Source organism: Balaenoptera ricei, chromosome 16 (genome assembly GCF_028023285.1).
Source record: "Balaenoptera ricei isolate mBalRic1 chromosome 16, mBalRic1.hap2, whole genome shotgun sequence".
Lineage (NCBI taxonomy): Eukaryota > Metazoa > Chordata > Mammalia > Artiodactyla > Balaenopteridae > Balaenoptera > Balaenoptera ricei.
The window spans coordinates 118273773-118300927 of NC_082654.1; the positions used below are offsets into that span (position 1 = coordinate 118273773).

The 27155-nt window shown below is 38.7% G+C and overlaps 1 protein-coding gene across 22 annotated transcripts in view; it reads right to left on the minus strand.

The window, feature by feature from the left end:
• ANK3 (ankyrin 3) overlaps window positions 1-27155 on the minus strand; it is a 687375-nt gene that overhangs the window by 444497 nt on the left and 215723 nt on the right. Inside the window, exon 1 of one of the 22 annotated variants that reach the window (XM_059900919.1) lies at window positions 19474-19584. The exons of the other annotated variants lie outside the window; for them this stretch is intronic. Coding sequence (XP_059756902.1) covers window positions 19474-19569 — 96 coding nt within the window. The 5' untranslated portion in view covers window positions 19570-19584. Of the gene's footprint in view, window positions 1-19473; window positions 19585-27155 lie in introns of those variants that run through there. 22 annotated transcript variants of the gene reach the window in all.

Here is a 27155-nt window from a genome sequence, read left to right on the forward strand (position 1 = left end):
AAGGACCCTTGAGTGGACGCCTGTGGTCGTGCATCAATCAGTCACCCAGGGAAGATAAAGACGCACCACACAGCAGATGAAGAGCTCTTAAGATGGGGGAAAATGTTTAAGAAACAATTTTTGTAACAGTTTTATTGGCGCGTAACTCATATAGCATATAGTTCACCCACTGAAAATGTACAATTCAATAGTTTTAGTGTATTCAGAGCTGTGCAACCATCACCACAGTTTTAGAACATTTTCACCCCCAAGAGAAACCCCATACCCATTAGTACCTGCTCCCGTTCCTGCCTCCTCGCCTAGGTAACCAGGAACCTACTTTCTGTCCCTATACATTTCCCTAGTCTAGATATTTCATCTAAATGACATAATACGTTTGCCTTTTGTGCCTGGCTTCTTTCCCTTAGCCTAATTTTTCAAGGCTCCTTGCAGCATGCAGCATGTTCTTCAACCTTTTTATTGCCGAAAAATGTATTTTTAAACCCAGTGTTAAGGAAGGAGGAATTCTTACAAAAGCCTTTACTTATGTATTAGACTAATACACCATATGCTGGAAGCTGTTAAGTTGTTTAAATCAAAGAGTTGATCCTATGTGGTATGATTCAATATTACACTCTGGGGAATTTTTGCTCATATCTATGAATAAACTCCAACCTAAAATGCATACTATATACTCTATACTGATCAGATTTATTAATTTATTGAAGGCAAAATTACAGCATTTTTATTATAAATAACAGTTTCTACAACGCCCACAGTCCATCATCAAGAAATCTACAATCCAAAGGAGGCAAACAACATAAATTAGAATAACAGTACTTCCAGCCAAAATATAAATTTGCACCTGCGCTGAAATATCCAATAGTATCACTAGCTTCGCTAAGATGCAGTGAGTTTCATCACTGATGCCCCAAAATATAAATTCTGAAAGGACAGGGCCGTTTTTCTTGATCATAGATACATCCCAAGCACTGAGGACTCAAGGCCAGTGCATTAAAAAAATTTGTTTTGGGGCTTCCGTGGTGGCGCAGTGGTTGAGAATCTGCCTGCCAATGCAGGGGACACGGGTTCGAGCCCTGGTCTGGGAAGATCCCACATGCCGCAGAGCAACTAGGCCCGTGAGCCACAATTACTGAGCCTGGGCGTCTGGAGCCTGTGCTCCGCAACAAGAGAGGCCATGATAGTGAGAGGCCCGCGCACCGCGATGAAGAGTGGCCCCCGCTTGCCGCAACTAGAGAAAGCCCTCGCACAGAAACGAAGACCCAACACAGCCATAAATTAATTAATTAATTAATTAATTTTTTAAAAATTGTTTTTATGTTATTAGTTATTATATTATGTTATATTAGCTATTATGAATACAGTTTGTTTTTTAAATGACCTATGAAAATAACTTACACTCATTTTGTAAGCATGAAAAAAACAAAAAGATTAAAATCACCTGTGGTCACACAAAAAAGCCACAGCTAATGTTTAGCACATTTCCTTCTAGCTTTTCCTGAGAATCAACAGGTATATGAATGGGTATACTGTATTTATAGTTCAAGTCCCATTTCACCATTGCTTTCCAATAGATTATATCTAATTTAAAAGGCCTTTATTAATTTCATGGATAATATTTTTGCAATCATATTCACGTGATCGTATTTATAATTTGTGAAATATACATACTAGGTCTGAAGGAAAACATGTGATTGCAAATGAAGTAAGTACCAACCTTTTAAAAAATGTGATCATACCTCCATTAATGTAGTGCCTAAGAGCAAGCCTCCTTTACAGTAGAAAACAAAACAAAGCCTTCCTATAATCCGAAGCTCTGCTCATGTATACTTATCAGGGCAAAACAATTCCTTGTCCACATTTATCCATCAGGGCTCAGGGCACAGTCAACCAAGGTGACCTGAGTCAGAGTTGCTTTAGTAACCCCAGCTTCTTTCTCCTATGTTTCCCTCCTAGTGCCTGCCCCCTGCTTCACCTCCAACACCCATGGCTTTCCACTGCTCTCCCTTACTGAAGTCAGAGAGGACATTCAGGATAACCCAGGGCTGGAGACAGCAGCCTGGGCTACTTCTCACAGTTCTAGCCCCTTAGCTGAACCATTTTATTATTCGAAGCCTGACTGTCTCAGTAATAAAAATGCAAGCTCTACACCAGTGGTTCTTAGAACCTTGTCCAGATCGGCATCGTCTATAAACTTCTTGGCACATTCTCAGGGTCTTTCCCAGCCCTACGGGACCAGAAACTGTGGGGCGGGCCCAGCAAAATTGTTTTAACATGCTTCATGCTTCTGATACAGTTTGATGGCCACTGTTCTACACTTCCTCAGATCTCCTGCACCTCCTCCTCTACCCTCACTATCAACTATTGTCCTGGCCTCCTACTTCTCCCAGAAAAAAAAAAAAAAAAAGATCAAAGAAGACTTGTGGAGACTTGCAACACCACAACCAACCATCCACCATCATTTGCAACTACATCACCTGCCCCGACCCCGCTGTACCCACGGCCTTCCTGAAGTAGTCCCATCACTTGTGCACTTGACCCCAGCCTCTCTCCTACTCAAGTAACATTCTCCCTCTCCCTCCCTCACTAATTCTCTGTCCTATTTTATTCATCAATATATTTCCTTCAACTGGATCATTTTTACTAGTATACGAACTTGCTGTTATTTTTCCCACATTAAAAGAAATTTCTCTTGATCCCCACCTTCCCTTGCTAGGTACTGCTACCATTTTTTAAAACTCAGATCTGATTAACACCTAATAAAATGCACAGACTCTAAGTATTCAGGTTAACAGGTTTTGATAATTGTCTAAACCCATGTAAATACACCAAAATCAAATCATAAAGCATCTCCAAGAAAGTTCCTTTCTGTCCGTTTCCAATCGACTCCACTCAGGCCACCAGTGATCTGATTTATAGAACTAAGATTAACTTTGCATGTATTAATTTTGCATACATCCATGTATGTCTTTCTGTAGACTGATTTGTATTTAATAAGGAAACATATACAGTGAGGGAACCTGGGTTATATGTCCTGAATAAATCACCTGTTCTTAAGTTTCAGATTCTGCAAAATGCAGGAAGACCTCTTTCCGAAAGACACGATTCAATCAAAAACCCTGCTACTGTGAACACGAGGTGGAATAACAGTTTTAAAGTGTCTGAGAGAAATATATGACTCATTTGTTTATCCATAAATACTACACCAAACATTCTTTCCACTCCTTTCGCACCTTACCAACACTCTGTGCCTACTGAGTTTAGGACCATATATGAGTAAGAATTACTCCAGCTTTCATGGAAACTTTGGTATAGTTGGGGAAATAAGACAGAAAACACAGTGCAGTGAAATATCTGAAGTACAAGAATAAAAATATCCAAAGTACAATGAAGCCCAAGAAAAGACTGATCGAGTGATTGACACACTGTAAGGTGTGGTGCCGGACAGCACAGATCCAAGAGCCAGACTCTCTAAGGTCAAATCACACGTCATTGCCTATTGCTTCCGAGTCCACAGGCAGGTTGCTTCATCTCTCTGTGCCTCAGTTTCGTCATCAACAAGATAGAAATAAAACAGTGCCTACTTCATAGGTAGTTTTTGTGTGGTTTAATATGAATAAGGCACTTAGAACAGTGCTTATCACATAGTAAGCCTGAAATATAATATATACTAGTTATCACCACCACTACTTCCTCCTCCTCAGTTCTCCTGGGGATGTGAAGGGACTCAAAGAGTAGTGAGGTCTTCAAAAGAGGATACTGATTGAGCTGAGACATAAAAGATAAGTAAATGAAACAGCATAAACACAGGCACCATCAGGAAGAGCACTCCACATTTGGGGGGGAAATAAGAAAAGCCAACTGACAGAAAATGCAAGTTTTGAAGATCAGCATACTGGGAAAGACAGGGCATGAGATGAGGCTTGGATATGGAAGATCCCGGTATGTCATGGTAAGGAATTTTACTTGACAAAGGGGAGCTGCTGACTCTAAGTGGGAAATACCATGTTCAGGTATGACTTTAGGAAGTTGACTTAGCAGATGTGAAGAAGAAATTGCAAGGTGCAGTGGCAAGAGTGGACATGGAGAAATCGTTAAAAGATAATGTTCATGACCAGCAATAGCAAGAGCCCCAACTGAGGCAGTAGAAACACAGAAAGGAGAAGGATAACAGACCAAGAAAAAAAGAAGGAAGAAGAATCAACAGAATTTGGTTACTGACTGGTTGAGTGGTCCAAGAGGATGCCTGGGGTTTTAGTTGAAAGGACTTGACAAGTTGGGAGTAGAGGAGTTGGGCTTTTTAGGTCAAGATAATAAGCTCAATTTTGGATCATCTTGAATTTGGGACTTTGTTGGCAATCCCAATTTGAGTTTTCCAGGAAGAAACTGAATGCATAGATGTGAAATTCTAAAAGATTTTGCATTGAATGTATTGACATGGGAACTGTCATCACACATAAGGTGGTAGTTAGGCCATGGGAGTGGATCAAACTACAGAGAGAGGATGCAGTAAGAATGGAAGAGGTTCCCAAACACAATCCTAGGGAATATCACATTTTAAAGTTGGCAAAATGGCCGAATGCCACCCTCCCTCACTCCCCCATTTGATTATCCTAATGGATTTTGGACATTCTGATCAGCTACGTCCCTGTTACCCTGACTGAGGAAGCAGAACAGATAAAAACTAGGCGTACAATTTGAAACCGTAAGGGCTGGTCTGCACATTAGAGAGAGTGAGAAATTATCCAAAGGTCAGTCAGAATTCAGGACAGAAGCCTTCCTCTGCTCTGCGGAACCCAACGTGCTGAGATTCTCCATCTGTGAGGACTAACCTGGGGCCGCGGATGGTCCCCTGTGAAGTCGACTACTGCAGCATCTTCGTCTGCATCTCCCGCTGCTCAGCACGGCATCAATTAGCACAGAAACGTGTTGTCTGGATTGAACTGAAATGTCGTTGGAGCTGCTTTGGAAATATCTCCCCCATTCTTTGCAGGGTCCAGAGTTCAGGTGATTGCCTTTTCCTTTGGATTGGGTGGAATTGCGAACCAACATGTTTCTATGTTCACTGGTTATTTATAAGCTGAAATGTAATTCATTCAACAAATGTTTATTGAGTGCTTGTTCTATACCAGGCTCTGCTCCACGCACTTGGGATTCATCAGAGAACAAACCAGAATTTCTGCTCCTTTGGGTCTTATATTCAGTGTAACAAGAATCTGCAATGTTAGTTACAAACATAAAAAATAAATAAATAAATAAATAAATAAAAATAAAGTTGGCAGAGAAAGAGAACAGTGGCCACTTTGCCCAACATCCATTCTACCTTACCAGAAATGATCGGAACACATCAATCATGATCATTCAATTTCCCCTGCTAGTAACTAGGATGGACATGGGCCCAATTAAGGCCAGAGAGAAGTATGGCGGGAGACTTACGGAAATTTTTCCTTTGTTTTAGGAGAGGAAAGAACCTGACCTCTAATGAAACTGCTGAATTAATTTATCAACCAGATCTGAAGTCTGTCCCACTTCTGGACTTTCAGCCATGTGAGAAAATAACTCTTTTTAATGTGTGAGCCAGACTGAGTCAGAGGTTCAGAAGACACACTGACTGATGAAAGGTATCCATGCTGGACATGGATGGGGACCATCAGACTGGAAATAGGAAGACAGTGCTATTAACAAAACAAAGAGGAAAAAAATTTCAAGATGAAAAGTGTAAGAGATATACTACCTGATACATGAGTCATGTGTACATATATATACATAAAAAAATATTTATACTGATATGTATTTCTATATACCTCAACATAGGCACTTTCTCTTTTTCTTGATCATTGTATTTAAAAGTGCATGATTAAGAATAATAAAAATACTGTTTACCTGTTCTCTCTCCAAAGACTATCCTGATGTCTGGCATAATTTCTGCAGTAAACACATATTTGTAGGATGAATAAAAACTGGTACCAGTAAGGTAAAGTGTTCAATTTTAGGCTTTCCTTTAAAAATTTGATTGATCAGTTTTATTTTTTGATTAGTTACTATGAAAGATGGTTTCTCAATTACATTTAATAAATACACACTTTAAAATGTAGGACAGGGGGCTTCCCTGGTGGCGCAGTGGTTGAGAATCTGCCTGCCAATGCAGGGGACACGAGTTCGAGCCCTGGTCTGGGAAGATCCCACACGCCGCGGAGCAACTAGGCCCGTGAGCCACAACTACTGAGCCTGCGCGTCTGGAGCCTGTGCTCCGCAATGGGAGAGGCCGTGATAGCGAGAGGCCCGCGCAATGCAATGAAGAGTGGCCCCCACTTGCCGCAACTAGAGAAAGCCCTCGCACAGAAACGAAGACCCAACACAGCCATAAATAAATAAATAAATAATTATTTTTAAATGTAGGACAAATTTATGTCATGATTTGATGTTTTTAAGTACTACTACTTAAATTATATACAACATAGAATTGATGGCAGATGGATACAGATATAGATAATACCTACTGCAAACTGACTTTATTATTCTAAAACATCACCACAGAATCAGATGAATTCTATAGGGGTTAGCAAAGACATTTCCGAACATAGATAACTCTACCTTTAAAAGAAACTGAGAAATCTAACCATGCCTTCTGCAAAAGTTCAGATTAATAGCAGAAGGCGGAAATAAACCTGTAAACCCCCATTCTTTTGTAAAAGAGAGAGACCACTATCTCCTACAATATCCACACAGTAGCAAAATGTTCAGATCAACAGCAAGTTGCAATTGTCTTATATAGACAGGGCAATTTTAAGCAGCTCCATCCAAAGCTTTATAAAGCAATAGTGACACTTCAAGGTCAATATCCTATAAAACTATACTAAGACCCCTCAAGGTAAGACTTATGTCAGGGTTGTAGAACCTCACTACTGAAAGAGTGGTCCATAGACCAGCACCATTGGCATCACTGGGGAGTGTGCTGAAAAGCAGATTCCTGGGCTCCACCCAGACATACCAAATCAGAATCTGCATGACGATGATCCCTAAATGCTTGGAAGACATATCACAGTTTGAGAACCATGCTTCTAAGAGTATTCACCATTTGACCTCTTGCTTAAGTTCTCACTGAAATAATACAGAACCCATGACTCATGACAGCTAGTCTCCATTTGAGTGCAGTGCTCAACTGTTCATTGTGCACAAGGGCTCCAGCAAAAAGCAAAGGGCAACAGTCTGACTCAAGACCAAACAATGACATGACAGCTGCCTTTTTATGAAGTACTGTGAAAAGCACTGGAGGTTATTATTAATACTTAGAGGAAATTTCTGCAATCTTATCGCAAATTCCAGAATAAAGGGTAGAAGGAAGAGAAGAAAAAATAAATAAATTTGCAATTATATAATTATAACATGAAGTGGGGCAAAGAATTAAAAGACAGCAAGCCTCAAGCAGAGAGGCAACCGTTAGTTATGAATTCTTTAGGAGACTCCAGAGGCTTGTCTTTAATAATTAACTTGTCTTTGCAAATCCCTATTCCAAAAGGCATTTAATAGGTGTTCTTATAGCTGATGTAATCTGAATTAAGGACAGATCCCTGGTGTGTGCGTGTTTCATTTTTCTTTTTCTTTTTCTTTTCTTGGGCGCCCCTTCTGTCCCCAGATTTCAAGAATAACAAAACTGCTTGCTCCTAATTTATATGACCAGGGTGGGCATGGTGACTGGCACATAAAGGAGCTCAATATTGAATGAATGAATGAATGCATGCATGCACACAAAAATGAGTCTTTGCTTCTCCTGATGAATGATTTAGTATTTGGAGAGGGACCAGTAGTGACACCACAAAGGTTCAACACGGAACCATGGAACTCTTACTGCTGTCCTCTCCAGTCTCCAGTCATCTACTGAACCCAAGAGCTGAGTAACTCAATACCAAGTAGTGCTTAAAATTCAAACAAGTACTGGGACGTTAAGAAACATTTCCTTTTGCTTCTCCATGTGTTAAACCAGCTCTCCACAGACGCTATTATATTTCTAATGGCAGAATCATGAATGAAACCCTTTTCCGATGCTTTGAGCAATTTGGTTGCTACCAAGTAACTGAAGATAAACTCCAACAAACCGTTGTTAAAGCAAGCAAGGCAAAATTAGTTGTATTCTGCTATCTTTTTTTAATTAATTAATTAATTTAGTTAGTTAGTTAGTTATTTTTGGCTGTGTTGGGTCTTTGTTACTGCGTGCGGGCTTTCTCTAGTTGCGGCAAGTGGGAGCTACTCTTCCTTGCACAGTGTGCGGGCTTCTCATTGCGGTGGATTCCTCTTTGTTGTGGAGCACAGGCTCTAGGCATGCAGGCTTCAGCAGTTGTGGCACGCGGGCTCAGGAGTTGTGGCTCGCAGTCTCTGGAGCGCAGGCTCAGTAGTTGTGGTGCACGGGCTTAGCTGCACTGAGGCATGTGGGATCTTCCTGGACCAGGGCTCGAACCCATGTCCCCTGCATTGGCGGGTGGATTCTTAACCACTGCGCCACCAGGGAAGTCCCTGCTATTTCTTTACAATTATTATTTCTTCATAATTAGAAACCTGCATAGCATTCTATCTCTGGGGAAACAATCTCTCACTTTTCTCCAAAATGACTTCAAGGAAACCTTCCACATAAACATTAGCTTTCCTTTTTATTATTATGGCTCAATTTATTCAACTTTAATTACTCTACAGGTGAGAGAACCTTCCTTCCAAGATAAGAAACACGTTGAACTTCTATTCGGTATTCCTTGCACAATCTTTCGAGACCAAAAGAAAAAAAAAAAGATCATCCTAACTTACAAAGGAGAAAAACACAAGGTGGGTAAAGCTGAAGTGCTTGGTTGGGAGGGGGTTGAGAAGCAGATGGAGGGACAGGGCCTGAGTCTTTTTTTTCTCACCCATTGGTACCACACCTTTTCCTCTTCCTAATTCACCAACATTTAGACAGACTACCACCCATGTTCAGTTCTCCCCGAGAAAGGACTTGTCGCAAGAAGAATTTGTTTCTATTTTTTAATACAAAACAGGCTTTGAAAAAAAAAAATGGCCCAAGTGGTTTGTAATCAATGTGCACCTGAGATCAACCCTCTCAATGGCATCCTCAAGAGATTATGGCTGTCCTGGTACTTACTCAGGTACACTTAAAAATACTCAAATTGCAAAAGTCAACAATAGATGACATACACACTGAAGTCCTAGGAAGCCAGGTGTGCAGAATGTGCTCTGAGTTTGTGACACAAGTAAGCACAAAAATGGAGAAAGCAAAATCCTACAAGGGAACTCAATGTATACATGATGATTAAGCTTTTGTTCTTATTTCATTTTGGTATTGCTATACATGGCTCTCCAGGAGCTCATAAAGAACAGTGAGATTTTGCCTGGGATTTTGTGTGATAATATTCACCTACTAAAAAGTTTCAGTTGATTAGCACTGCAGCCATCTATTTTAAATCAGATGCTCAGGTCCCCTTCACAGCTTTAACAAACTACCTAAGTGTTTCTCATGCACAGTTGGGAAAGCATTGTCCTAAATGATAATATAGGGATTAAGATGTACCATGCAAAACACAGAAAATTCAGCAAGATAAAACATGGTTGCTACAAATCAATACAATTTCACTCCTCTATCTCAGACAATAGAAATTCCAGCACCTCTCAGTAAAAGAAAATATTTTTAGAGGTTTATCTGCATTAGAGTCTTCCCCTTGTGGGAGCATCCATTATCATCGTCAGATTCCTGACAATCCACCCACAACCTCTACCTCCAAAGTTGCTTCTCATCTCTTTTTTCTTCCAGTTTTTCCCTAAGCCTCTCATTTCCACCTCTACTCTTAGACCATTTTCTCCCTTCTTTCTCCTTCAACTATAGGCAGTGATTCACCTTCCATGTGGGATTACAATAATTGCTCTTCACACACTCCTGAGGTCCAAGAGAATTTCATAAGGAAACAAACTTTCATTTGTGAAACACTGTTTCTTTGTAACGCATAGTTCTTTAAATATATTGAATCTGCGTGTATTACTGTTTAGACAATAGTCTTTTGGAAGAAAACTGCAAATTTGAAGTTAGCCTATTTTTACGATTAATTTTACAATAATACGTTTTGCAATGCATGCATTAACTCTTTCTGTTTTTTTGGCCATGCCATGAGGCATGCAGGATCTTAGTTCACCAACCAAAGATCGAACCTGCGCCCCCTGCAGCAGAAGCACGGAGCCTTAACCACTGGACCACCAGGGAAGTCCTGCATTAGCTCTTTTACTGAACATTTTATGCCATTCCATCATCATTAACTGACTTGCCTGATTTTGCTAGGTAGACTGCCATGCAAAGAACTAGATATTATTGTATGTTATTAAAAATACCAAATTTCAATGTGGCCAATTACAAATATATTTGTAAAAAGATCAACATAGCCATGTTAGGGATAAAGATATTAGAATTACTTCACACTAACCCAATGAAAATGATTGATTTCAAAGAATACATGCTTGTCCTATCAAGTGATTGATTAAAACAATCTAGGCCCATCATCTTCTTAATCACAGTCTGGTAAAGTGGCATCTCTTTTAACCACTGTGCCCTTTATGTTGTCGTAGTCAAGGTCCCTGTGATATTGTCCTCAAGATGCTTCAGGGGAGAAAAGACAAATGAAGACGTGTTCCTGCCCTCACAGGGTCTAGCAGCCTAGATATGTTCATGAAGATTAATTAGCATCCTGGATACTTGACAAAAATATACAGTCTCTCTTGCAAAGGTCATGTATAAAAAGCCATACCAGTCATTTCCGAAAGTTCACAGGTATCTTATTTATAATATGCCACGCCAAAAAGAAATTTAGATAGGTCCTATTCAGCAGCATTTGGGCACCTCTTAGGAATTATCATTCTTCTATAAAATGTATGATTTATACTATTAGTTATATACACAATATATTTTTTCATAAATAGTCAAAAGGAAGACTAAAAAGCTCAACTCTTTTGAAAACTATCAACAATTCATGAGACATCATGAAATCTCATAATCAAGGACTGAAACAAACATCCAAACATCAATTTGGTTTGACCTTTCCTGTCCAAATTAAAATGTGAGAGATGTGGGAGGAAAACACCGCCTTAATAAAGTCTACTTAAAACAAAATGTTCTCCTAACGCTAGTACGTCTTCCCCTCCTGTGCTCAGCTCTGCGGTGTGTAAGCCTGGCCTGCAGAGGAGCTGGGCCCTGGGAGTAACAGAACGCTCCTTTTCTGAGGGACTAGTTCCAAGACAGCAAAAAGGAGAGCTGGACCAAGTTTAGTGAGATGCTTTAAGCTTATTTTAATTTACTGTCTTACTAAAAAATATCTCCAACACATGCAACATAGAGAGAACTGTATAATTAAGCACCATGTCCCCATGACTTAGCTTCACTGATTATCAACGTAAGGACAGTCTTGTTCCAGCCAGGATTCCCACAATCCCTTCCACCCTCATACCTACCGACTTTAAAGAATACAGAAACATCTAGGTTAACTAAATGCTATCCACTATAAAACAATCATGGCACATCAAAAATCAGAGAGCTTGACTCAATTAGCTGAGTTGCTGCAGCATCTGTTACTTTCTTAAATTGAAATATAATTGACATATAACCTTGTAGTAGTTTCAGGTGTACAACATCATGATTCCATATTTGTATATATGGTTGTATACATTATTGACCAGAAAAAGCTACCATCTTGGTTTGGTTTACTTACTAATAATATAGCATTACAGATATGGGTGGATCTTGCTTCCCTAGGTGGTATGATTGGAATAGTTCCAAAAAGAATGATCCTTGATCCCAATCATTTCTGCCTGCACGCCTATCCTCCAAATCTGTCTTCTTAGCTAAATTTTCACCACGAGAGTTACTCATCTGAGTTTTGTAAACTGCACTTTGGGAAGGGGTAACACATGGAGCACCCGCCAGTCAAGCATACCCCGCCTCAAATTAGTCTCTTGGTTTTTATTGGAGACACCTAGCTATGGATGATGAAGAAACAGGAGTTTCAATTTGTAGAGGGAATTGGGAATATATCTGAAACACAGATAACATGAGGATACCAGATACCCTGTGTGTGTGTATGCACACACACGCACACACACACACACACACACACACACACACACACAGCGGGGGGAGATAAGGTTCCGAAAGCTATTGAACTGCTTACCAATTCTCAGGTCCTACCCTAACAGTAAGTGCAGGCACTCTAAAACAGCATTAAAAACAGTACGGTTTTGAGACAAAGGACCCTAGAGCAGCAATCCTCCATCTGTGGTAAGAGGATTACCAGCAGAGTAGCAAGTGGAATAATGTTCTAAATAGACTCCTGAGCCCTGCCCCGTATCCACTCAATCAGAATCACTACCAGTGAGATCTCAGAAGCTGCATTTTATAACGAGTACCTCAGGTGATTCCTACAGCACCAAAGTTTGAGGATCATTGCTCTAGAGGGTTCTAACAACTTTCCTTGAAGGACTAAAGTTCTCACCTTGAGATCTCTGTTACAGACATACATAATATAGCACTTCTCAATTAGATGATTGTGGTAACTTTACCCATTTATTAAACAAATATTACTGTTTGAAAATACTATCTTGAGAGATGCAAATAAACCATATAAATATTCTGCCTTCCAGGACTTTAGAGTCTCAACTTAACTATGTAGTCATTACATTGGGTCATTTAAAAGTAGGAAAAGAAAAAAGGACATCATCAAAAAACAAAGTGGCTTCTCTATCCAGAAGTATTCGTTACTAATAAGGGAACTTGCAAGCCCAAATCAATATGTTTGTAAGAGCCTCTAACTTTAGGTAAGCCAAGGAGGAAGTGGGTGGATAGGACAGGGCCTGAGAGCAGACAGGAGGTCCGGGGAGAGGGTAGAGTTAATGTATCAACACTGAGGACTCGTTCTAATCTGCATCCTAGTCGAATGCAAACTACATTACAGGGAACTCACTTTCTTTCCATATTACAAACCATAGTGCTGCCAAAGGAGATTACATTTCTTCATATAAGAGGGAATGTTCAGAAATGAAAAGTAATCTTTTTTAAAAAAAAAAGACACATTTCAAATGTTCTCTTAAATGACTACAGAATATCTTCAACTCAACTGAAATAACAAAATGCTTTATCTAGGAATTTTGACTAGAACATGAGGGATTACTACAAGCAACTATATGCCAATAAAATGGACAACCTGGAAGAAATGGACTAACTCTTAGAAAAGCACAACCTTCTGAGACTGAACCAGGAAGAAATAGAAAATATAAACAGACCAATCACAAGCACTGAAATTGAGACTATGATTAAAAATCTTCCAACAAACAAAAGCACAGGACCAGATGGCTTCACAGGCGAATTCTATCAAACATTTAGAGAAGAACTAACACCTATCCTTCTCAAACTCTTCCAAAATATAGCAGAGGGAGGAACACTCCCAAACTCATTCTATGAGGCCACCATCACCCTGATATCAAATCCAGATAAAGATGTCACAAAGAAAGAAAACTACAGGCCAGTATCATTGATGAACATATATGCAAAAATCCTCAACAAAATACTAGCAAACAGAATCCAACAGCACATTAAAAGGATCATACACCATGATCAAGTGGGGTTTACCCCAGGAATGCAAGGATTCTTCAATATATGCAAATCAATCACTGTGATACACCATATTAACAAACTGAAGGATAAAAACCATATGATAATCTCAATAGATGCAAAAAAAGCTTTTGACAAAATTCAACCACCACTTATGATAAAAACTCTCCAGAAAGTAGGCACAGAGGGAACCTACCTCAAGATAATAAAGGCCATATATGACAAACCCACAGCCAACATCGTTCTCAAGGGTGAAAAAGTGAAACCATTTCCACTAAGATCAGAACAAGACAAGGTTGCCCACTCGCAGTGCTATTATTCAACACAGTTTTGGAAGTTTTAGCCACAGCAATCAGAGAAGAAAAAGAAATAAAAGGAATTCAAATTAGAAAAGAAGAAGTAAAGCTGTCACTGTTTGCAGATGACATGATACTATACAGAGATAATCCTAAAGATGCTACCAGAAGCCTACTAGAGCTAATCAATGAATTTGGTAGAGTAGCAGGATACAAAATTAATGCACAGAAATCTCTTGCATTCCTATATACTAATGATGAGAAATCTGAAAGAGAAATTAAGGAAACACTCCCATTTACCACTGCAACAAAAAGAATAAAATACCTAGGAATAAACCTACCTAAGGAGACAAAAGACCTGTATGCAGAAAACTATAAGACACTGATGAAAGAAATTAAACATAATACAAACAGATGGAGAGATATACCATGTTCTTGGATTGGAAGAATCAACACTGTGAAAATGACTATACTACCCAAAGCAATCTACAGATTCAATGTAATCCCTATCAAACTACCACTGGCATTTTTCACAGAACTAGAACAAAAAATTTCACAATTTGTATGGAAACACATAAGACCTCAAATAGCCAAAGCAATCTTAAGAAAAATGGAGCTGGAGGAATCAGACTCCTGGACTGCAGACTATACTACAAAGCTACAGTAATCAAGACAGTATGGTACTGGCACAGAAACAGAAATATAGATCAATGGAACAGGATAGAAAGCCCAGAGATAAACCCACGCACATATGGTCACCTTATCTTTGATAAAGGAGGCAAGAATATACAATGGAGAAAAGACAGCCTCTTCCATAAGTGGTCCTGGGAAAACTGGACAGCTACATGTAAAAGAATGAAAGTAGAACACTTCCTAACACCAAACACAAAAATAAACTCAAAATGGAGTAAAGACCTAAATGTAAGGCCAGACACTATAAAACTCTTGGAGGAAAACATAGGCAGAACACTCTGACATTAATCACAGCAAGAGCCTTTTTGAACCACCTCCTAGAGAAACGGAAATAGAAACAAAAATAAACAAATGGGACCTAATGAAACTTAAAAGCTTTTGCCCAGCAAAGGAAACCATAAACAAGATGAAAAGACAACCCTCAGAATGGGAGAAAATATTTGCAGATGAAGCAATTGACAAAGGATTAATTTCCAAAATATGCAAGCAGCTCAATATCAAAAAAAACAAACAACCCAATCCAAAAATGGGCAGAAGACCTAAATAGACAATTCTCCAAAGAAGATACATACAGATTGCCAACAAACACATGAAAAGATGCTCAGCATCACTAATCATTAGAGCAATGTAAATCAAAACTACAATGAGGTATCACCTCACACCGGTCAGAATGGCCATCATCAAAAAATCTACAAACAATAAAAGCTGGAGAGGGTGTGGAGAAAAGGGAACCCTCTTGCACTGTTGATAGAAACGTAAATTGATACAGCTACTATGGAGAACAGTATGGAGGTTCCTTAAAAAACTAAAAATAGAACTACCATACGATCCAGCAATCCCACTACTGGGCATATACCCTGAGAAAATCATAATTCAAAAAGAATCATGTACCACAATGTTCATTGCAGCTCCATTTACAATAGCCAGGACATGGAAGCAACTTAAATGTCCACTGACAGAGGAATGGATAAAGAAGATGTGGCACATATATACAGTGGAATATTACTCAGCCACGAAAAGAAATGAAATTGAGTTATTTGTAGTGAGGTGGATGGAACTAGAGTCTGTCATACAGAGTGAAGTAAGTCAGAAAGAGAAAAACAAATACTGTATGTTAACACATATATATGGAATCTGCAAAAAAAAAAAAACATGGTTCTGATGAACCTAGGGGCAGGACAGGAATAAAGATGCAGACGTAGATAACGGACTTGAGGACACGGGGAGTGGGAAGGGTAAGCTGGAACAAAGTGAGAGAGTAGCAGTGACATATAAACACAACCAAATGTTAACTAGTTATCTAGTGGGAAGCAACTACATAGCACAAGGAGATCAGCTCAGTGCTTTGTGACCACCTAGAGGGATGGGATAGGGAGGGTGGGAGGGAGATGCAAGAGGGAGGGGATATGGGGATAAATGTATACATATAGCTGATACACTTTGCTATACAGCAGAAACTAACACAACATTGTAAAGCAATTACACTCCAATAAAAATGTTTTTAAAAAAAATGCCTGACCTTTGAAAATATGAGGTAGATATATAAAATATGTTTTTGAAAGAGCTGACATTTTACCTACAGACTAAGAAAATTAATTTTTATTAAGTTTGTTCAATGTTAATTTCTTCTTGTTTTGTCCACTAAGATTTTCCATTCGTTTGTCATTAATATTTAACTCATGAGAACTAACTATTGCTCAAATTAAGCATTAGCTATTCCTCTTGGAAAGTTACAAGGAAAATACAACTGAAATTCTTCCTTGTCACTATTGTGAGTTAAGCCTTATATTTACTGACATTTCTAAACTTACTGGTAGCTATTTGATGTGTAATATGTACAGTTACTTATGATGCAAAATCTATCAGAGGCAGGGTCCAGAGGTACAGTTGAAGTGGGAAGAAAATTAGGACACGCCAACCGATTCACAATCTTCCAATTTTTTGGGGTGGTTGGGGGCAACGTTTCTAGTATCTATACAGGAAAACTCTGAAATAAGTTAAAGGAGTCAGAAAAAAATCTTTTGATTTTATAGAAATTCAACTGCATGTTGTCCAACAACAAAAAATATTATCATCCCAAACAGATCAAGTAACCTATCACGGTTCACACAGTGAAAAGGTGAGTTTCACTGCGTGAGTTAAGTTCAGACTTGTCTAGCCAGCCCTCAAAAACACCGTGCTTCTACAGCCACCTGGATCACGTTTCCTCTTGCAGTTAAGTAACTATTCATATTCATAGTAACCCCCTCAAATCCATTTCCTCAGAAGAGCACAGCAGAGCAGAAAAGGGACTGGGTGATTACCGCATGTTTTCATATGTCAACAATGAAACTCATAAGAATGCTCCGTGACATAGAAAAATACGCAAATACAACTATTTCTTTCCCCATCCAATGGCATTATTTTAATAAAAGAAGGCACTGTCCTGCAATAAAAGCCACCAAAATGATTCAGCTCCTGTAAGGAAGGCAGCTTGGTTGCCATCAGGACCATTTAAGGACTGTGCAAATGACACACATTGCAAATAAAAATCACTCAGTTCCAGAGAGGCTCTGGAAAGCTCACCCAAGATTAACAACTTGGGCTCTTTGTGAACTTCTTTTAAAGAGAAAGACATGGCTGGGGCATCTTCTAGGACTTAACGAGATGATATGGTATAAACCATATGCTCCAAACGTAAAACACAATTCAGTATTTTAAGTGATATTTAAGCTTCTCAGAAGGTTCTAAAGAACCCTCATTTCCCCAAGATCCAAGGCTCTGGATTTCAGCAATTCAGTGATGCAGACCTGACTGCTTCTAATCAGAATTGAAAACTCGTGTGCCTAGGAGTTCCCCAGTGAAATCCGTGATATTAGGAAGTGATAATATGATGTTTATTGGGTCAAATCACAATGTTGACTGAGTTTTCATTTCTGATGAATAAACCAGTAATAAGACTTACAACATACAAGATTTAAGAATCCAGAAGAGATGGGGCTTTCCTGGTGGCGCAGTGGTTGGGAGTCCGCCTGCCAATGCAGGGGACACGAGTTCGAGCCCTGGTCTGGGAAGATCCCACATGCCACGGAGCAACTAAGCCCGTGAGCCACAACTACTGAGCCTGCGCGTCTGGAGCCTGTGCTCCGCAACAGGAGAGGCCACGACAGTGAGAGGCCCGCGCACCGCGATGAAGAGTGGCCCCCGCTCGCCGCAACTGGAGAAAGCCCTCTCACAGAAACGAAGACCCAACACAGCCAAAAATAAAATATAAAATAAATTAATTAATTAAAGAAACGTTTACAAAAAATTTAAAAAAAAAAAAAAAAAAAAAAAGAATCCAGAAGATCAACTAAAGGTTTCACAGGTCTGAAATTCATGTCCAATGCTCTGAAGGCCTCATTTTGAAAGTTCAATTTTTATGTCCTTTTTTAAAGGATGTTTACCATTAGCAGTCAAAGCAGTCACATTGCAAATAAATTAGTGAGTATAACATTCATTTATAAATCATAGCTCCCCTATTTGTGAAATGTGAATGATAACACTTCACTGAAGAACATGACCACCATTATAAAATGAGATTTATACACACATCCATCCAGCTTTTAGAAATTGGCTGTTTGAAAGTGTCAGGTGTACAAAACTTGTTGCTTTGAGAGAGAATTTTGTTTTCTATTAAAATAATCATCCCCCAAAGATTAAAGTGTCATAGTAGCATAACAATTAAGAGTTAAAAGAATCACTCTCAAATATATAGCATCTAAACATATTCTTAGAAAAAAGTCAAGTTGAAATAGGTGAGCATTTGGAATACTCATAACATTGAGCCTCTATAGAGTAAAATTTCTAAAGGTAATGACAATATTTCTATTCATTTATTCCAGATGACGCTACAACAAGAAGCCAATGAATCCAGATATTTTCAAAGTATGTCAACCTGAAAACACACTAATGCATACTTCAAAAAAACACTTTAATGCAATATGTTTTCCAATAATAAATGAAAAGAACGACAAAAAACCCACCAAGTATTTATATTTAAATATAACATTTCTGGATCTAATTTTTAACCAGAGTGAAAAATTCATCATCATCATTCTCAACAAAAAGAAATGGCCAGCTAGTAAACTGAATTCCCAATTTCAAACAAAAGGCAAAAATGTCACCATACTTTTAATTCCAAGGGAATTGACAATGGAAATATATAAAGGATTTAGCTCTAACAGTCCTGTAATATTAAAAAGCTACGTAATACTTTTAAAAGTTTTTAATGACAGTACATCCTTTCAATAGTGAATTGAATAGGAATTCACATTCCTGTTTAGCTTAAAATGCTTTAAAATTCCCTTGTAAATATAGATCTAGTATTTGAACAGTATAGTAAATACAGTCCTCAAATATTTAAAAAGGAAACTCCAATTATACTTCTTTGATTTAGAACTGTGAATTAAAAAAAAAACGATCTAATAATACTCTAGACTTTAGGCAACTACTAATTTAGAATTGTTTTACTTCGGGTGGGCTCTTTCAACCTAGAATTTCTTTTCTCTGAGCTACAAAAACCATTTCGTGGACGATTACATCACTGTAGTATCACGATATACATTTCATTCCAAACCAGCCAGATGTGAAATACATCGCACTGTGACACAGATATACTTAAAACACCAACAATGCCAAATGATTTCAGGCTTTTGGTAAAAACTCTCCTCCACAAAAGCATATCCAACAGGCCTGAAAGTGAATCTCCTTTTTTTAGCCATGCCAGCTAGAGATGCTTACTAAACCAATAAAGCCACTTTTGCCGGGAGGAGGGGGAAAGGAGTGGGGCTGCCCACCTCGGTACCATCAGGTAGGGTTAAAATAGAAAACACTTACCATCTCCCTTAGAACAGACACTTCGATAGTATCCACAGTACCTGCATATTTCTTTTTAACTGCCTTGTTGAGTTTTAGTCCGTAAAATGGCAACATGAGTAAAGGCCAGACGGCAAGTATAAGGAGCAGTGCCCAAAGCCATGTTCACTTACCTGCAAAAGGAAAAGCAAAAGGGTTAAAACTCTCTAATCATGAAGGCACAATTATCTCTTCACATCTCTACTAATTAGCTTTGATGTAAAGCAGATTATGTGATAAAGGAAAAGACAAATATAACCTCAGGGCCTTTAATAACACCATTTGGAAACAGAAGTTCCCTTCCCCCACCCATAAATTGTGAATTCTTTAACAGGTACAAGTTAATTGGATACAGAAGCAGAGTCACTATTTCCTTTATGATGAGTTGATAAACAATTCTTCTACAGTGTGTTAGAAAGATGTGCCAATAGAACAGGAGATAGAAATCTTAGATTCTATGCAACAAAAAGATCTTGAGGGTGTTTCCCTAAGAGGTATCTAATGATTGTCAGTAGATCAGTTGCAGTTTTTTCTTTATAGGATAAAATGGTGCTAGTTATTGCTCAGACTTTGCCAATGATATCCGAGGCAACTCACAGTTAAAAGAGCCATAAATAGAACAGCAAACACCATCACTGTTTGCTATCGCAAAGAATTTTGCCCTTATACATTTAAGAATGCGTGTTTTAGCATGAATATTCCTCTTTGTCTCAAAGCATAGGAAATACCCAAACACTGATGCCCCAGGGACATAGAAATAGCAAAAAAAAAAAAAAATTAATGTAAACTGAACCATATCTAGATCTACCTAAAATTATAGTAATAGCTTATGAGTTCTTCTCATGTGCCAAGTACCAAAGCATCTTATATGTATAAACTATTTTTTTAAACAATTATTTGAGGCAAGAACTAGTATTGTTCTCATTTTCTATCAATCAAGAATAAACAGAAATTAAGAAACTTGCTTGGAGCCACATGGCCAGGAGTGACAAAGCTAGAATAAAGATACATTTTTATTATCAACTTCAATTTCACGGACTCCCAAGTCAAGACATCAAGTTCTTTCCCTCATGGGATTCATTTTGACATGTTACTGAAAGATTGAAGAAGAGCCTCTAATTGTGCAGTTCAAAAAACATCCCAATGACAATAATGTGGTTTTACAGCTGTTTTCTGTAAGATAGAGAACATCATTCCATTAAACTATTAACAATAAGTGCTTGATAGAAACAAAATGCTTCAGTGGATCAAAGTGTGCAAGTATCAAATCATTATTTGTCCTTAGACTGGTCTCACAAACGTTCCCTCAAGGATTATTCCTAGAATTAATACCTAGTATATAGATTATATAATATTATAAATATACTTAATAGAGCCTTTTATAGTCAACGGCGTCTTTCAATGCATCCCCTTCATGGAAGCTATGGGCTTACTCCACTGCAGTAGCTTTTCTCTAGCTAGTTTTAGAACCCTTTTTTGGAACTATATTCAGACATATGAGTTCCACAAGACAGTGGTCTCATTACTTTATGGTAGTATTTATTTTTGACTGAAAACTTTATTACCTGGGGAGTGGTCCTTTACCTAGTATCAGATAACATTTTCAAAACTCAACTTCACCCTTATAAAACATTTGCCTTCATTAAGGTTATCACAGAGATAAATCAGCAGGTAGGTAGATAGATGATATATAGGTAGATGAATATAGCTGTAGACAGACGTCTATACATCAAGGTAAGTATCTCTTGAATATGCATAGCCCATTCTAGAGCAAAGACTTTGAAGGGCAAAATATTCCTTTGAATGTTCTGACATGTGTGTGGGTTTTTTCCCTCTACTAACCACCTTCTCATTGAGGCCAGACATAGAATCTGATTCAGTTAATAGTCATTGATTACTAACATGTTCCAAGTACAATGGTAAGCATTTTCATATAGGTAAGCTCAACTTACTTCAGTAAATATCCTCTTAAGATAAAAGATTCCTATTTTACAGATAAGATAACAGATTTAGAAATGTAGCAATGAGGGGCCTAAGACCACAAGACATTCTTTGGACCAACTGCTTCCATCCAACTGCATGACTGACCATCTCCTCTTTATAAGGATAATGTGACATATGTGTCTGCTGAGCATTTTTCTTTAGAAGGAAGAAAATAACATTTATCAGGCCTCGTCACCTTCTTTCTTACATTTGTATTTTAGATCTCTCTCCCACACATGTTGACTGTTCTGGATTCTGGATACCACCTGAACCCTCTGGAGAGAAAATAAGCATGTATATTCATTTACAACCCATTTTAATTCAGATATCAACACTGTCCAAACTTTTTCTTGTCTCTCCTCTCTTCTGCTCTGAATTTGTTAGCAAGAGAATGCTGGTCACTGAGAAATATGTCTGTGATGGGCACTTTGTTACTATGGCTCTAATTTTTAGTCGTTGGAGAATTACAGAGGGAATATGATAAGACAAGCAGTCAGACTAAAGAAAAGAAAGAGCAGCTCCGAAAGTCACTGTGTTTTGTGTGAATTCCACAAGATTCTAAAAGGTGATTGTTGTGGTAGGGGAATAACACCAATGGGAATTCCCTGGCGGTCCAGTGGTTAGGATTCCATACTTCCATACTTCCACTGCAGGGGACCTGGGTTCGATCCCTGGTCGGGGAACTAAGATCCTGCAAGCCTTGTGGCCCTGCCAAAAAAACCCCCAAAAAACAAAAAAACCACACCGATATATTCGTGCTTTGTCCTGCTAATAAAGTTCCACTCTGCAACTGCATAATAACAGCTATTAGCAGTGAGAGGTAAAATAAGTGCTTAATGCACCTTACAGATTCTTTAATACAGGAGTCATTTTTATGCAAATAGCAATTCATGTCTCAGAATATTACTTTCAAAGCATTTGTAGATAATTGCACATGGCCTCCAGCTTCTTTTTAAGCACATTCATCCAGAGACGAAACCTCAACTCTTGTAGAATATTGAGATGATGAACCCAGTTACCAATCCCTGACTGCCCTCCTGCTTTTTATCTACCACTTTCAACGCTTTACACAAACATCAGTAGGATAGTGGTGAAGCATGTTTTTTTTTTTTTTTTTCCCAATGGTAGGGGACTTTGCAAGTTGAGTAGTATACAGAGTATTTTCCTTTCTAAAGAGGAATTCAAACATCCCTGGTAGTGACAGAATTTCTGAAACATTTATACATCTCAGCCACCAATGTCAACAAATCTTAGGTCCACTGAGTCAAAAACAAACAGTCATCCTGGAGTAATCTACATTCTAGAAACATTAGCAGCCCTCCATATAGAGCACAGGGTGTGCAACTTCACTACAGATGACACCCAAGGAAATCGCCTTTCCTGGACACAGATACACGTCACTGGTTTCAGAGAATTTACCTTTTCCGTCCATCCATTAAAAAACAAGTACAACATGCAGACATCAATCTGGTCTTACTTATCCTGTGTAGAAACAGGTCATCTTAACCTCTCCAGAGACAGGGATGTAAAACAAGACAAAAACATATAAACAGAATTGAATAGCGTCATTTTGCGTCAGGTGTCTTAATGCAGTGATTGAAAACCAACACTCACTCATATCTTGAACTCTTTTTGCCCCTGTATCAGGCAATGCTAATATTCCTTGTACTTTTTTTTTTTTTTAACTAAAGAATTTTGAAAGGAAATACTCATCTAATTAGTGAAAAAACCCTACTGGTTTTAAATGTTAAAGTTACCACCAAGTGGGAAAGTGTCATGATATATACGCCAGGGGTTATTTTCACAGAGGAAATAGCAAAAAGATCTTTCCACAGGAGAAAAAAACTTAAGAAAAAAAAAATCAATTATTCATTGCAATGTAAGAAAGAATTTTGCTGTTGGCTTAGGAGGCTATCAATAATTTCCTGGCTTTAGATGTTCTTGGCTTCTTAATTTAACAGGAGGATGGTTCTTTCAAAGATTTCTGACAATCTGGAAAAATCGCTAAGGGAATAAAATTTTACATAACGATATTACTGACTGCTATGGTTTCGATGCAGAACAGAGAGAAACGACAGGCATAAGAAAACCCTACTTGGTTATTCCAAAAAAATAAACAAAGTTAAGACTGCAGAAACAGCTGGGAAAGAGTCATGGTAGTCTGAATTGGGGGAGATCCAGGGAATTCACCTAAGGTAAACTAAACATAGAAACAATAAGGAGGAACAATTTTTCATCATTTAAATGATTCATGCTTACTAATTTTCATTAATAACCTGCTCTTAGGAATTTTCTAATCATGAACAATTTTAATGCTAAAAACAATAGCTTTGTTTCAATTCTTGGGATAAGGAATGAAATCAACTGACAAAGAAACCTGAATTTGTTTCAAGAGGTACATATTTTTATTAGTGGTTTTCTCACTCAACTATGTGCCTGCCTCCTTCATGAAATTGTTAATAGTTAGAACAACTCATTTCTAGAATGTAAAACAGTACTTGCCCCACACGTTGTGCTCAGTGTCACTCGATAGATGAATGAGGACCCACCTAGGTGTGAGGTGCTCCAGTGGGCCCAAAGGTGGTAAGACATGGCCATTGCTCTCAAAACCCTGAAAACCTAGTTGGGGATATTTAAACATAAAAGGCCAACTACCGGTCAAGATTCTCCTTTGTACTTGGTTAACTATCCGTTCTGATATAAGTGCCATCATCTATGAAAGTTCACACCACGAAGAGACCACTCTGGATTGGCAGAGGGAATCAAGTGAGGCTTCCTTGAGGAAGTAAAACTCAAAGCAGGTGAAAACTAAAGGGGAATGAATCTTTGAAAGTTAAGGGATATTTGGCTAGAATAGGGGATAGTATTGAGTAGGGGGGGAAAAAGGTTTAAAATGAAATAGGGGTCCGAATTTGAGAGTCAAATGGCTTCAAATTGATAACATACCGATCTCCCACTAAATGTACTTTACTGTTTACCTTCTACATACTGTGAAAAATTAGAAACTCCATCTGTATAATATTCTTAAGGCACTGTATAGCATTCATGAAAAGGGAAACATTTGTTTTTTTTAACAGACATTCTTATGTATAATACCAACTCAGGCAGCAGTAAGAAATAAGTAGTTATTACAGAACTAGAATAGCCTTAAAAAGTGGTATATACAATCGATCAGCTGGTTGATAAAATGAAATTTCCCAAAAGGGGGGAAAAACTCTCAATCAGGAATGATATTCCAAATGTAATAAGCTGTCCAGTTTAGGCATTAAACAATCACAAGGGCTCACTGGCCCATCAGAACAGGGCCTGGTTCACCTGGTGGGTTATCAGCCCCAGTTCTAACATTTCTTTGCTCCAAATTGCCTACCTTTAGCTGCAAGATCAATTTGTACATCATCATTTTTTAAAATAACAAAGAACAGTGCCTAGTGATCTGCCCAACTGACTGCATGTGTATGAATCAAAGTCTGGATTAGAGACACTGATGGAGCTGTACAATGACCAGGGAACTGGAATCCCCTGTCTACCAGCCATATTGGTATTGCCCTGAGAGCATCACCTCACACACCTGAACCTACTTCCTTATCTACAAAATCAGGATAAGGATATGCACTTACAGCAAAGTTTGGAGGATTAAGAAAGATGCTGTATGACAACACTGCCTGTCATCTGTAGCACCTTATTCAAATATAAACTTTCAAAGACCAGAAATTATTCAAATGACCGAGGCCAATCTACTTTAAAAGAGAAAACTTCACCTAGCTATGCAGATCTTTGCCTCTTTGCTCTCATGTAATTCAGAGAGAGTTGGCCACCACCCCAGATCCTCCTGGAGGGATGCACCTGGGCAGTCATATTCGTACTAGATGCCCCAAACCCTACCCAGAGTTTGGAACAAAAGATAGACAACTGATCTATGCTAGTCCAATTTCAACTAAAATTTGAACTTAAAATGCTGAGACCAAGTCAGCCAGCCAATGGAGGCGGAGATGCCTGTTATGAGAAGCTATGTGGGACCACGTGGAAGTGAAAGAGAAGAAAAGTGTGTCCAAAAAAGACAACAAAGTGGATGAACAGAGGAAAGCTGAGATGGAGATCATACAACTCGGACAAAAAGGAGAGAGACAGTGTAGCTGCCGGATGACTTTCCTGATCCTCAGAGTAATAATGCTACTTCTTGCAGTGAGATTCCCCAAGTTCCATTCTTTTAATGCCTCCAAAATAGGTTCCTTCCTATTTGGGCTTTCTTGAGTGGGTTCTCTTCCTTCAAGTCCGAAATGAAGAGAGAAAACACAAAACAAAGTGAGGACCTTGGTACTCTCCCTCAAAATGAGGACCTCGGTACACTCCCTCACTCCCTCACTCCCTCACTCCCTCACTGTCACATTGTCAGGTTGTAAGATCACAACCTTATACTGTGACTGCCCTTCCAAGGTCCTTTCTTCTTTGAAACCCACCCATTAAAAAGCTCTCCAAGTAAAGAAGAAAATGGAGCCACTGGAGGATGAAACTTTTCACTAGACTTGTGATCAGTTTCCAAGTTGCTTATAACCACGTCAACCTGACTGAATCAAAATTGTACTTAGGGCTTCCCTGGTGGCGCAGTGGTTGAGAATCTGCCTGCCAATGCGGGGGACACGGGTTCGAGCCCTGGTCTGGGAAGAGCCCACATGCCGCGGAGCAACTGGGCCCGTGAGCCACAATTACTGAGCCTGCGCGTCTGGAGCCTGTGCTCCGCAACAAGAGAGGCCGCGATAGTGAGAGGCCCGCGCACCGCGATGAAGAGTGGCCCCCGCTTGCCGCAACTAGAGAAAGCCCTCGCAGAGAAGCGAAGACCCAACACAGCCATAAATAAAATAAATAAATAAAAAACAACCCACAAGTAGGTGGAATTAGAGTTTAAAAAAAAAAAATTGTACTTAGTAAGAACACAGCAAATAAATGAAAGGTGCATCTAATGAGCTGCTTCTCTCACATATTTCATTTAAAATGTCAACACTGATTGTCAGGAGTTTCACCCATGGTTGATGAGTCTAACTTGATCTCTCTATAGGCTCGAAAATAACAAGACTGCTAAGTTTCTAAAGGGAAAAAAAATTGCCATTGGATAAATGTGAATATGTTGAGCTTAAAGCTAAATAGGCTTAATGATAAATAAGAATACTAGACCATGCGCAGCAACAAAGACCCAACGAATGCAGCAATAAATTAATTAATTAATTTAAAAAAAAAAGAATAGTAGACCAATACTATTTATTCATTCAGAACATTCTGACCAGGAGCCTACAAAAGGTAATGTATTACGCTACACATTGTGGAATGATGCCGGTATGAATACTTCTAGAAAACAGCTGACATCATAGGCCAAACAAGGGCAGAAATGATTAAATCAACTTATCAGCCACCTTCCAGTTTTCTTATCACTTGGGGAATAAAGTGGGACTGTAGGAAGCATTGGCCATAAATACTCCCCAGTGGTTCCAGCCTGTGCTCATTAAGTAGGGTCTGGTCTGGCTTGGATTGAAAGTAAAATTAAACATTTTACAAGAATTGATATTCCAGAAAGGAGATCATCATGCTCACATAGGAGCCCACCCAAAGAAGAGAAAGAATTTTTCAAAATAAATCAGTGATAGAGAAGGCCCAGAAAAAATGCTTCATGAGTTCATTTTAATAAAGTG